Source organism: Cydia strobilella, chromosome Z (assembly GCF_947568885.1).
Source record: "Cydia strobilella chromosome Z, ilCydStro3.1, whole genome shotgun sequence".
NCBI classification, from domain to species: Eukaryota; Metazoa; Arthropoda; class Insecta; order Lepidoptera; family Tortricidae; genus Cydia; species Cydia strobilella.
The window spans coordinates 2271519-2285995 of NC_086068.1; the positions used below are offsets into that span (position 1 = coordinate 2271519).

General features: G+C 37.9%; 1 protein-coding gene and 1 long non-coding RNA gene across 3 annotated transcripts in view; one reads left to right on the forward strand and one right to left on the reverse strand.

The window, feature by feature from the left end:
• Nucleotides 1-14477, forward strand: part of LOC134754590 (uncharacterized) — a 57346-nt gene that overhangs the window by 12060 nt on the left and 30809 nt on the right. The window lies entirely within an intron of this gene.
• Nucleotides 12115-14477, reverse strand: part of LOC134754560 (inhibitory POU protein) — a 104615-nt gene continuing 102252 nt past the window's right edge. The window contains exon 4 of one of the 2 annotated variants that reach the window (XM_063690874.1): nucleotides 12115-13344. In XM_063690874.1, the coding sequence (XP_063546944.1) occupies nucleotides 12640-13344 (705 nt within the window). In that variant the 3' untranslated portion in view covers nucleotides 12115-12639. Of the gene's footprint in view, nucleotides 13360-14477 lie in introns of both variants that reach the window. The other variant, XM_063690873.1, reaches the window with a different exon arrangement.

Genomic DNA, 14477 nt, shown 5'->3' on the forward strand with positions numbered 1-14477 from the left:
ATCACTCATTTTTTTACGATAATACGATATTATAACAGAAAACTCTGGAAGTTGTGTAATTTTTGGGTGAGAAAATTTTTTTTGACAATGTCTTTTCTGACGATGCGTTTTGAAATTGCATCGACTCAACTTGTGCGTTCAGAATTACATTCAACATCTATTAAATCACATTGAATAGGGTCGTTCCCTATCGCGAATTTATTTTGTTACATTTATTTAGCGCTGGTGGCCTAACGGTAAGAGCGTGCGACTTTCAATCCGGAGGTCGCGGGTTCAAACCCCCGGCTCGTACCAATGAGTTTTTCGGAACTTATGTACGGAATATCATTTGATATTTATACCAGTCGCTTTTCGGTGAAGGAAAACATCGTGAGGAAACCGGACTAATCCTAACAAGGCCTAGTTTCCCCCTCTGGGTTGGAAGGTCAGATGGCAATCGCTTTCGTAAAAACTAGTGCCTACGCCAATTCTTAGGATTAGTTGTCAAGCGGACCCGAGGCTCCTATGAGCCGTGGCAAAATGCCGGGATAACGCGAGGAAGATGATGATGACATTTATTTACCGACGTCTCGACACAGGTTTCACTGGTTTGTAAATGTGATTTAACATGTGTTCAAACCGCGAAAGTTTTAAATGTTATACATTCAACATCATTAAAAAAAAACAAATGTTTCTTATGGAATTTATGGTTTATTACTTAAAATCATAAAATTAAGCTAAATTTGGTATTTTTTATTAAATTCTCAAACCATTTATTTATGATAATTAATATGGAACGAACCATTATTATGAGCGTTTTACGTTTTGTTATCTGTCAAAAGCTACTTAAACACTTTACTTTACTTTCCCCACTAGTGGATAAAATGCGGTTTTCCCCGCTTGTTTTAAAGGATAAAAGACGGCTTTCCGAGCTAGTGAGGGGAAAAATATTTGACAACAATATAAAAACCTGCCAAGTGCGAGTCGGGCTCGCGCACGTAGGGTTCCGTACCATTACGCAAAAAACTCCAAAGAAATCACGTTTGTTGTACTTAAATATTTATTTTATTCTGTTTTTAGTATTTGTTGTTAAGGCGGCAACAGAAATACATCATCTGTGAAAATTTCAACAGTTTAGTGTCTATCACGGTTCGTGAGATACAACCTGGTGACAGACGGACAGACAGACAGCGGAATCTTAGTAATAGGGTCCCGTTTTTACCCTTTGGGTACGGAGCCCCAAAAATCAGCCCTACTTCGATAACTTTATAACCGGTAGAAAACTAAATTAAATTAAAGGATTATAGCTCAATTAATGTGAAGTTTGTTTTAGTTTTAGCTGATGAGATGCCGTGGGCTAAATTTAGAATGAGGGCGATTGTGTAAACAGAAGGTATTGAGTCAAAAATTTGAGTGCCCCCGCCTATCGTCGCTTTACTTACTCAACCTCATATCTGCAACAAACATTTGATGGAATTGTCGCTTTTCTTTCATTCGGAATACGGGTGTTTTTGTCGTCAAATGAGTGTTGCAGATACGAGGTTGAGTAAGTATAGCGGCGCTATGTGGTTGTAACTTAAGGGGCTGTCAACACCCAATGTCCTTCAAATTGATGTTACTTAAGCAGTTTTTCAAAAAAACTATCTGTTTTAGTAAAGCAAAAAAATAATGTTAATCCATACTAATATTATAAATGCGAAAGTCTCTGTCTGTCTTTCTGTCTGTGTGTTCCCTTTTCACGCTTAAACCGCTGAATCGATTTAGATGAAATTTCCCAGGTAGCAAAGTGAAGTCGGCGACGTCATAATGACGTAATAAGGACGTAATTACGGCGTCATAATGACGTCGCTGAGGTCATAATGACGTGTACATGCTGTTAGGGTTGGCATAGAGATAGGTTGAGTCCCTGAGAATAACATAGGATAGTTTTTATCCCGAAAATCATCCCTTAAGAAAGTAAAAAGCGAGGTGGAATTGAGATAATTAATGAAGTGCCTGCTAATTTGTGTGCATAATATGCTCAAATTGAATGATTGCTATGATAATTTTTCCAGGCGCTATACTTACTTTGGCTGCTGTTACTAAGTCCACGCAGACGAAGTCTCGGGCAAAAGCTAGTATTCATTATATTTCAAAGCCAGTGAAAGCCAGGGAACCTTAGGGATGGCCAGGGGGCGCCATAAACCTTCAGTAAAAAGTGCATATATGAGTATACTTGGAAAAATTCGACCTATGCCACCGTGGCCCGGTGGCCGAATGGCACAGGCACCTGCCGCGATAGCAGAGGACGCTGGTTCGATTCCAGCCTGGGCCGCTGGAGGCCTGGGTCACTTTTTATTAGTATATGACATTTATTTCAGTTTATAATTTATATAGTAGTGTTTCTACTTGATATAAAAACAAATTGAAATATTTTCTGAAAATAATTTAATTTGTTCTATTACTTCTAATCGTAGTTTTCTTATTATTCCCTTGCCCTGGCCCAGTAACATGCGACAGTGCTATTTCCTTTACTCCGATAGAAATAGACAGTGTGCGCGTTTTGGTTATTGACAGGCTCTTAAGCCCCTTTTACACTGTGCGAGAACTTCCATGAAATATTCGATACATTGCTAATTACAGGATACAAAGAATTCAGTGTATCGACCAAAAACCGCAGTGGAACGAAAATTATCGCATACAATTATTTGATCCGTCTAAAAGTGGCTTTACAACGACGCAAGCTAGGCCGAATTGCTGCTTCCCATACAAACATAGTTCCGCTCTCATTTAAACTACGTGTTGGATTGTAATGAAACTTTGCACACACAATGACATGAGGTATATCTAGGTCTGAAATTAGTTTATATAGCTGCAGTTTATAAAACAAACGAAATAGAACAAAAACAAGTTTTGTATGAAAAACTTAAATTCGCTGTATTTTTGCAACTATGGTATCTGAAGCTACATCATCATCATCTTCCTCGCGTTATCCCGGCATTTTGCCACGGCTCATGGGAGCCTCGGGTCCGCTTGACAACTAATCCTAAGAATTGGCGTAGGCACTATTTTTTACGAAAGCGATTGCCATCTGACCTTCCAACCTAAAGGGGAAAACTAGGCCTTGTTAGGATTAGTCCGGTTTCCTCACGATGTTTTCCTTCACCGAAATTATCTGAAGCTACATAAATAAACTAATTACAGACATAGATATATAGTATCTTGTCAGTAAATAAGAACAAAAAAACTATACTCATCCTTTTCTTTTGGGTGCTAGTACTAGTGTAAGACAAAGATAGAATATCCTATTGTAAGTACAAAGTTTCAGAGCAAACTGGCTACTCGTTTTAAAATGAGAGCGTAACTACGTTTGTATGGAGAACCGAGCTCGCCGGGGACCCTTAAGTTTTTACCTTTTATCTCAATTACCTACTCTAAAATTTTGCTTTCTTCTAATTTCCTGAATTTAGCTTTTATAGAAATAAGTACATATATGATAGTGAAGATAACAAACAGAAACGTCTGCGAACATAGACATAAGACGAGTAATTATAAGCCATAGTGGGCCAGTATGATGGCCCATCGTGTAGAGGAGCCATAAGAGGAGCGTAAAGTCAGGACATTTGAAAGGAACAAACGATATAGAGCGCGCGTTTGGACCGAAGATAAAAACAAAAAGTATATGTATATTTATAGCAACTGAATTTGGAACTCCGTAAGCCAAATTACGCTTTAGCTTCCTAACGCCATCTGTTGGGACATTAAGGCACGACGTTGGCAGACGCCATCATCGACCGGGGGTAAGAGAAAGAATATTCATATAAAATTTGGGCAGCATAGGATTTTTTCTCTTTCACTTATAAATTTCGGTATTTCGCCATCGCCTCCTACTATGATGCCACCCGGTCGGTGATAAGGACAAAGCATGGCACTATTTTCTCTTTCCTCTTATAGGAATCGCAATAAGACTATCTTTCTCTATCAAAGAGTGTCAGGCTCTCGTCTGCGAACGATGATATTAAGCTTAATTGACCTTATGGAAAATATCGGCTCAAGAGGAAATAAGAGAATTAAGTCTTTTTCCAATATTGAGTAAGTCGATACGCACGCCGTATTATAACTTACCCATCTCTTTTTAATTATTATTGTGCAAGTGAAACGGAAGATGATGACTCGCGCGGCTGGTGACGGGTAAAAAAAATTACCCTCCCACAGAAAATGGACCAACCAAAATGTATGAAACAGGCAAATTATTTTTCGCGATTTCGTGGTTGGTCCCATAGTAAAAGTTGCTCAGTATAATCCCAAAACTTCCCTGGCAACGGGAATGCACTTATTTTTTAGCCACCGTATTTTTTAGAACCTCCATAAGAAATTAAGAAATGAATTCCAATTATCTTGCCTTCGAAGCCTAAAACCTCCATAACTCGAAATAAGTATGTAACTTCATTAAAGGGGCCCACTGACTATCAGTCCGCCGGACGATATCGGCCTGTCAGTTGTTCGGAACTGTCAAATTTTTGTTCTAACTGACAGGCCGATATCGTCCGGCGGACTGATAGTCAGTGGGCCCTTTTAGACGAAGATTTTGATTTCGATTTGACTATGATTTGATTTGATTTGATTTGAAGTAACTAACGATTCCCTTCTAGACTATCCAGTAAAAAAAAAACTCGAAAAAATAGGCGTATTGTTTAACACCTCTATATCTCGAATTTATTTACTAACACACATCTGTAACTCAAAAAAGACAAATTAATAAAACTTAGCGAACCTTTGTTAAATTGTATCCCGCCTTTTTGCCACGGCTCATAGGAGCCTGGGGTCCGCTTTGCAACTAATCCCGGGGTTTTGTTTTTTTTTACGCAGGGGTAAATGCATTTACGCATCTCACCTCTGGGGCAGCCGGGGGGGGGGGGAATGTGGGACTCGCTCCTCCCGTACATCCTCTAACCAGAGGATGGGGAGGAGAATACCCACTAACATCCCCTGCGGCGTCACCCTCTCAGACGTTGTATGGGGGATCATGGGCTCGCGCATTCATTCTTCCACCATGCCCCCCGGATCCCGAGGATTGGTGTAGGCACTAGTTTTTACGAAAGCGACTGCCATCTGACCTTCGAACCCAGAGGGGAAACTAGGCCTTGTTGGGGTTAGTCGGGTGGTCTTGTAAAAAGCTTGTTAAAAGAGATCAAGGTGTGCAAGATTTGTCTTTGACGTGTGTCGTTATTAGTATTTGTGTCATCATTACAGATTGGATTTTGTATGTAGTGAGTAGTGAGTGAGAAGTGCGACTTGCACTTTTCCCCCAGCAAAAAATGGCAGAACGATTTGTACGGTAAGATATCGCTTGGGTTCCTCCTTTCCGACGTGTCGGAAGCCGGCGTTGCTCGAAGTGAAAATACGTCCACGTTGCCCAGGTAAGGTAGCATTTATAAGTCATTATGACGTCCGTTCGTCATTATGACCTATAAATGACGTCACTTGTACGTCGCTGACGTCACTTTGCTACCTGGGTGATAGACGACAAAGCGCAACCATATCCAGGCAGGTCGAATAAAACCAGAGTTTACTAATATTTCTATTTTCAATTTTTTATTGGTTTCCGAAATAAGATCGTTTCATTTTATTATCAATAACAATTAATTAATAATGATTGCAAGAATCTAGGCCCTACTTTAACTTATCATAGAAAATGACAATAAACTGGCTTAAAATAATCGCATCCAGAGGCCGATTGCATAACAACTTTTAACTACCCAAGTAGCAAAGTGACGTCAGCGACGTCATAATGACGTAACAATGATGTCATTATGACGCCATAAAGTCGTCCCTGACGTCATAATGACGTATAAATTCTACCTATATTAGCGAGTCTCTTTCTAATCAAAGGAATCGGAAAGATATTTCCGCTAATAATATTATTAGTTTAAAGTTATGCAATCGGCCCCAGGCCGTAATAAAAAAAACACAGTCTAATTCTCTACGCTACAAAAATCCATTATTACACAACATAATGTGAAACAAAAACTCCAATTGCTTGTATACACGGTGTTTCCTGTAACAGGAGCAATAAATTAAACTGGAGGCTGTACGCCTCAAACCGACCAACATTTGTTCAGCAACTTTTTAAAATTATGAAATTTTTAGATTTTACCTTTTTCATACTAATTAAATATTATTTTGAATGTACGCTGCCATCTGAGTGTTTGACGTTATGTGTCAAAACACAAGTTATTTTTAAAAGTTGCTGTATGGATTGCTGAACAAATGTTGGTCAGTTTGAGGAGTACAGCCTACAGTTTAATTTAATGCTCCTGTTGCAGGAAACACCCGTATAACAAATAAAAACCATTTTCTTGTATATCAGACATCGGATTTCAGGCGGCAAAATTTAATGACAGGTAGGGAACACTATATCGTGTATGGGAAAACATCGATAATTGAATTTATCGATATAGGAACTCCCTACCCTGTCTTACAATTTTGCACCGTAAAATCTGATGCATGTATACCGGGTGTGGCCTGAACATGAGCAACCCAAGTAGCAAAGTGACGTCAGCGGCGTCGTAATGACGTAACAATGACGTCATTATGACGCCATTTAGACGTCCCTGACGTCATAATGACGTATAAATGCTACCTGGGAAATAATTAAAACAGATTGTACTTCTCAAACGGTGTCACTTGTTCAATAACTTTTAAAAATTATGATGTCTTTAATACCGCCTATTTTTCATACAAAATAAATAAATATTAGAGGTAAACCAAAAGAAGTTTGCAACGAGTTTGATAGCACACGCAGTGCAGTGTTATTTATACGTCATAATTTTATAGAAGTTTGACGTTTAAAACACCACTTGCACTGCGTGTGCTATCAAAATCGTTGCAGACTTATCTTGGTCTAACTCTGTCTTCAATGTACGCCATTATCTTTGTGATTGACGCCTTAAACATGACATCGCGTGTTGTTCGCCTACGTAGTACGCTGCGTTACAGTTTAATTTTTTGCTCGTATTACAACGCCACACCCGGTATAACCAATTTCATGGAAACTGTTGCCACTCGTATATGCTTTTCTGGAAATGCTTTTATAAAATTAAAATTTAATAGAACTTTAATAAAACTAATCTTCATAGACAGTATAAAATTGCCCTTCTACTCATGGATTTTTTTAGCATTTCACAATCATAATATGATAGAGAGGGATAGTCCACAGTAAAGTTATACTCTAATTAAGTATAAACATATCTGTCTTTATTAAAACAGCATACATACTATGAAATAAAACTATGAAAACGGATTATATCGCGTATATTGAATTTATAATACATCCCGACGTTTCGAACCCTTTACAGCGTTCGTGGTCAACGGGTGACTGAGGAAATAGCCACATACAAAAAATAATGAACCATAAACTATAAACTTTAAGGCTGGTTGTACATGCAAAATCAGTTTTCATAGTTTTATTTCATGAGTAACTATCGCGGTAACCGAAGACAATATTAAAACAGTATACAGTTAAATTAAATGTCCTAGTAATAAATAACTGTTCTTAAAAAAGTATAAGTACCTAATGAAATAAAAATTTTTTTATCAAGTTAATATAAATAATCCAATTTGAAAACTAGTCACTTATTATAAAAAACGAAATTATAAGAAGAAGTAATAAAATGAATGACATATCCCCCTCTTAGAATTAACGTAAATGTAATAAAATAAATTTAGTCTAAATGCAAAAACAAATTAATTTTCGTCGAATCGACTTATTTGACATGAGCTATGGCCTCTGTAAATGTTGTAACGTAAATTACGTGTAATTATTTTTATCATCCACGGAGTTTTTAAGAGGAAAGGGGCCGACCAGATTTATGGATGGTATAGAAAGGATGCCAATCTCTTATGGCAGAATTGTTGCAAAATAATAGTTCCTAATCTCTCCGGTGGCGCTAGTTAGGCTCTGGGACATGAGTATAACATGAACCAACAAATAACCCGACCAAATTACGTAGGTTATTTTTGGTAGTATTTCGGTGTATGGTGGCGCCGCCTAATTACTGTTTTTTGATGGACACTTTTCATACATAGAGATTTGGCACCTTTATATATTATAGTCTCCATGGACCAGATGACCACCTTTCCATACAAACGCAGTCCACATTTTCCTCTTTGAATTGATATTACTAATAATATTTATAAGCAAATTGATGTATAGCTATCACAGCTATGCCTCTTCATTTTCGATTTTTAAATTTTTATAAAAGTTTGCAAGAATTCGTTTTTCGCTACTAACTCATAAAATAATAGAAAAAAACGAAAAAAAACTAACAAAGTGGCATAGATATGGTATTTTCCGTAATGTCAATATCCAGGGAGGAAAATGGGGACCACTTTGAAGTGGTGGTTCACTGTCGTCTCGTCAGCGACGTCATAATGACGCCATTATTACGTTATTATGACGTCGCTATCGTCACTTTGCTACCTGAAGTGGTTTGATTGTTTGAAATGAATCTTTATCTGTAAAACAAAGGCAATTTGATTAAATTGTTTTATCTACAGTTGTCAAATAACTCGTTCCGTTACATCGAAATCCTTAAAATATAATAAATAGTAAAAATAATATCACACTAAGTTTCTTAAAGCCTCAAAAACAATAAAAAAAGACTAGAATTGTTTCAGAATAAAGCGTTTTACAACAGTTGTATACGAGACAAAAAAAATTGGTTCATTTGATTATACACCGATTGCGATGTCTATTAACACAATTGAAATATTTGCTATTACTTTTAAATATTGACAGTGATATACTGTAGATTTTTCGATTTAATCTATTACTCACAAGTATTAAGAACTTTATCCTGACAAGATTTTATTTGTCACTCTTATTTACTCGTATTTTACTGGTTAGGAGACTTGATATTAGACGTAAAAATTTATATGTCAATAAGAAGGAAAAAAAATTCGCTACTATAAACGGTTACACCACAAAAAACCCAAAATGACTGACAAATGTGCAAGAAAAAATATTTTGAATATAATTTATAAAACATTAACATCAAAGGACGAAGGATTGCGTAGCATTAATAAATGTTTTTCAATTAATTCGTTGCCAAGACCGGTACTGATATTTTATTTGCCATACCCGGTCACAATATCTGTGCACCTGACCTCGTGACGTCATATCGGCGGTCTGGGTACGGTGTGAAAAAAAGTTTTTTCGAGAAATGTGGAGGTGTAGCGGCAACGAAGATGCTAACCGTACTGTCGCACCGGGGAGTGCGCGGAGAGGTGACAGGGGAAGCGGGAGAGGCGCCACATTCCAGCGAGGTGCACAGATATTGTGACCGGGTTGTAAGCTGTTTGTAGCGACACTATCTCAGGGCTAAATAGAATTTTGTCAAGATTTTCATAAGATTCCCACTTTTGTTTAGACTTGAAACAGATCAAATTGTTTTTGTAACATTTCTTTGGATTAGCTTATTGATGTAAAACTTCTTTAGGCGCGACTAGAGGGTAACTCAGATTTTTTTTCTGACGGAAGTCACGATCAGTAGTGACAGTGACACACGCACAATAGGACACACACCAAAGTGCCAACATAGCGATAAGCGTCATCGTCAAAGAAGTTTTACTTCAATCGCGCGTAAAGATTACACGTAAACACTTTTTTTATCATTATTTGTCTAATTTATCAAAATATTTCAACATAAAGAACAAGTAAACATTCGACGTATATTTAGTTTGTCTCGTGTACAACTGCCCGACATAAAATATTATTTGGTAGTTTTAGTAAGACAATATATTACTATCAGTTACAATAATTACCGATATCTAAATTGCACGTGTTGATTACTTATTTAGATTCTATATTTACAAAATATCTTTTAAAAATACTATATATAACTCGCAAACTTTTTTACTTTTTTTTTTAATTTCTTAAGCTGTCTCGAACTGGATTCATGCTTAATCTTTAAAGAAAATTGGTGGAAATTTTCTTTCTTAACACATTCACCGCTGAGCTACGGTCGTAGCGCTACGCCGTAGCCGATAATACGGGTTTCCCGTATATAGCTAAAATGCTTTGTAGAAGCAAAACGACAACGTGTGATTAGCGCTGAATAGGTTAATAATCCCTATATTTTAAGTTCCCATCCCAGGTAGCATTTAAACGTCATTATGACGTCAGCGACGTCTTTATGACATCATTATTTCGTCATTATGACATCGATGACGTCACTTTGCTACCTGGGATGTTTATTTCTGGTCAAAGCATTTTTTTTTTTTCATTTTGTGCGTCATCAAATATAAACACAACTTTTTGAACTGAAATAAACTTGAACTATTTCGTATCAAATAGTTTTTGGAAGAACGTAAAAAGAAGACATATTACCGCGCTAACAGTTGCCTAGCCACAATGACATCCGTATGTACGATACAATTCGTATGTCGATGTCGACAAACGCCAAAAAAAAAAGATAAAATGTATCAGGATGACAAATGTAACGAAAAGTCACGTGAGTATTTCCATGCATTATGTAAGTTTCGATTTGCGTTTCCTATCAAAGATTGATTAGGCCCGCACTCATTACTATAACATGAACCTGCATACACATATATATATATATATATATATATATCTATATCTGTAAAAATAATATCCCGCGCACATATCAATGTGGTTCAGTAAGGGGGCGGACTGAAAATCAGCGATGTGCAGTCAATTCCTGGTGAAGTGGCTGGCGCAGCATATGCTGAGCCCGCTACTTTTGTCGCGCATGCCAATTTTTCATGTTATTCGTTTCCTGTAATTTCTCTTCTGTTGTGTGGCAATAAATGTTTTCTTTTTCTTATTCTTATTCTAATATGATGTACCGGATTTGCGCACCTCACGTAATTACCCGAATTTACCCTATCGCTAAAAGGTGAATACAACCAGATAATAGGACATATATGAGTCGCTTAACTTCAAACTCTGGTAAATCCATCTGTCTGATTATATATGCGATTTTGGTATTAAGAAAAGGTAATAGCACAGAATAAGTAATAGTATTATCATACAGAACGGCCACGCCCCGCCCCGCCCCGACTCGAATGACCTCGCCCCGCGACAGCAGATTGACGGCCGTTTGCCGGCCGCTCAGTACTGTTTTTAAGCAACTTACTCACACAATGACGCATGACGCGTGTACAGACGTGCCGTTCACACATAGAAACGCAAGTGATTTTTGATGTATAGCGTGTCCGCCTTGTGCTAATAGGGTAGATATTTGCTTAGACGGTTGAATGGATTTACCAGAGTTTTAAGTTAAATGACACATTTAAAAGAAAAAACTAAAAAAAAATTGACATATCTTTGAAAGTTTGTCATCCGTTTAACATGTCATTATCAATTGTGTCATTATTATATAAACGTAATGTGAATAAGGCTGTGCTCATGTGGCATTAAGCGGAGCGTTACATGAAAAATCTATTAAATTAATATGTTTTTTTAACAATATCTACCAACATTATAACATTAAGCTAATTTAATGTACCAAATACAATTAAAGTTTAAATTGATATTTAATTTAATAGTAGCCGCCCAGAGGCCTTTAAAAAGGCATTTCATTCCATTATAAATTTGAATATATATTTTGACATGTCAAACTTGCATTGCAATTAGCATTGCCATTACAATTGGTTAAGAAAAAAAACTTCCATCAAATGTCCGGAGATTTGGCCTCATCACTATCATACACTTATTTTTGGCATGCTTCAAATCAACAGCACGAATCCTGCATTGTACTAATTCACTTGAATTATATAACTATTCTAAATGCCTATTAGATCGAAATGTGTTATTTACAAATGAAATTTTAAAACTATTTTGGCTAAATGTCACTAGTAACTTCTTAAGCTAATTTAATTGTGCCTTTTGTGAAATGCTTTTTATATTAAATGATCGTTAAACCATAAACTACTGGATACTATCTACAACTAAATTTGAAAGTATACCCTTAATTAATCTTTGTACAGTATTATAGTAAGTATCAGAACAGAACTAACGAATTGATCGAATTTTATCGAATTAGACAAGTAATATGAAGACTTTATACTAATAATTAACATTAACATCTCATTAGTTTCGAAAAATAAAAAAAATAAATACCACGTTGTGATTTTGTTAAATTTTGTTCATGCTTTTGATCGCATCTAATAAGGCTTCATCTCACATTTTACTTGTCCAATCCAAACACGGCTCGAGCGAAGAGCGGATCGCTCTCGCCCCGCTACCGCCTGTGGCCGGCGCCACTACCGACGCCACACGGCGCTCAAGTTACTTTAACATTAAACACAGAATATTGATATTTGCAAGGCACATTCTCTTTAAAATCCTGAATTTCAATTTTTCATGTACAAGATGTTAGTAAAACATCAAAACGGCATAAATGATACGATGAAGCGACCTCTAAGTTACTGTAATGATATGTATATAATCGAATATATACCCTGTGTCTCGAAAAATATAATATGAGAATACAAAAGGAGCTACGCTACGAATTGAGATGTGTTAAAGGAAAGATCGAAACGATTATTGCTTACGAGTGGTTGACCCCAGGGGGAGACCGGGTAAGGTGTCGCGGGCGGCTAGTACCCGTACCCGGTACCCGGGTAGAGCAGCGCCGCGCCGCCTCCCCCCGGTCAGTGCTGCGCGGCAAACTTCATCCGTTTCTGTTTCTGCCGCTGATTACAAAACCACACCCTTACCACGTTCTTCTTCAAGTCAAGTTTCTCCGCGATCGCTGCTATTTTCTCTCCGGAAGGGCGCGGTTGGACAGCGAAGTACGCTTCGAGGCTTCTTTTCTCTGGTGCCGCTATGGATGTACGTTTGCGTTTCTTCTCGCCTGCCGGTAGGACGCTGGGCGCGTCGGGGTCCCGTCTTTTGTTCTTCGCTTGGGCCTCTGCTTCCTCTAACCAAGCTTGTAAGATCGGTTTCAGAGCGATCATGTTGTTATGACTTAGAGTAAGGCTTTCAAAGCGGCATATAGTGCTTTGGGAGAGCGCTCCAACACCTGGTAGCTTCAAGTTCGCTAGTGCTTTCCCGACGTCTGCCTGGGTGACTCCCAATTTAATCCTTCTCTGTTTGAATCTCTCTGCGAAAGCTTCAAGCTCTCTTGGATCTGTGTCTGTATCTGGATGAAGAGCGGCTGACGGGTGAGCTAGATGAGCTGGTGGTGCATGCCCTAAAGATCCTGCGTGGTGATGATGATTCATGACATGGTTCATCCCGTAGCCGTGCAGCTGGTGGTGTGGGGGCGGGACCTCCCCCATGGGGGCCAGGGTGGTCATCGACGAGGAGCTGAGGGGGTCTAGCATGTCGAGACTCTCCATGCCGTGGTGGCCCATCTGTGAGAAGAAATGCTTTTTGTAATTCGTTTTATCGTACTGTCAATAGCTATGGCATTGGTTTGGAAGATGGCTTAATATATTACTTATTACTTATTGCAATAAAGGAGATGTGGTTAAAATTAATGGGTTTTTTTTAAAGGGTTAAGGTTAAGGTTACCATAATCTGAGGGTCTATCGCGAAACAAGAAAATCGAAATTTCATTATCTAACATCTCTGTCACTTGCATATTCGAGCGATAAAGAGGCAGATAGCGACATTTGACGACCGGTCTGGCCTAGTGGGTAGTGACCCTGCCTGTGAAGCCGATGGTTGGGTTTTTATCATTTATCATTTATTTATTGTATTGTCATGTACATAATAGGTGCTACATAATATCAAAGATAGATATAACTCCGTAATAGATGGATACAGTCTAAGGAAAAAACGTGCCTCGAAAATCACGAAAATTTGATTCTGGATCAGAGGGCGCCACTAGTTTTGGCCTACACTCGTATAGAGGGCGTTGACGGTTTCGTTTGTTATTTATAATTTTAACGCATATCAGTGAAAGAACATGGGTCAAAATCATAAAAATAATGAATGCAAATAAAAAAAATCATTTATCCATATTTAAATACATTTTATCGTATACAGATGGCAATGAATTTACTGGGGTTACAAAATTTACTGACAGTACCGCTCTAGTATAAGTTACTCTATGCTTGCGGTTAAAGGGGCCCTATGATTACCAGTCCGCCGGACGATATCGGCCTGTCAGTTGTTCGGAACTGTCAAATTTTTGTTCTAACTGACAGGCTGATAAGACGTGTGGGCTAAAGAGGATAGTGGGTGACCGCTTCTTCATACAAGGGTAGTCCCCATTTTCCTCTATATTGACATTATAGGAAATATTTTTACACAATGCTGTTAGCCGTTTGACTTTGTACGATTTCTTTTATTATTATTAGGCCCACTTGCACCATTACACTAACCCGGGGTTAACCGGTTAAGCCTTAAGTTACCATGGTGACCAGTACAATTTGACACTGGGTTAGCGGTATAACCGGTTTAATGAGATGGTGCAAGTGGGCCTTAGAATTGGGAGCGAAAAACAAATTCCATACAAATTTTAGAAAAATTCTATCAAATA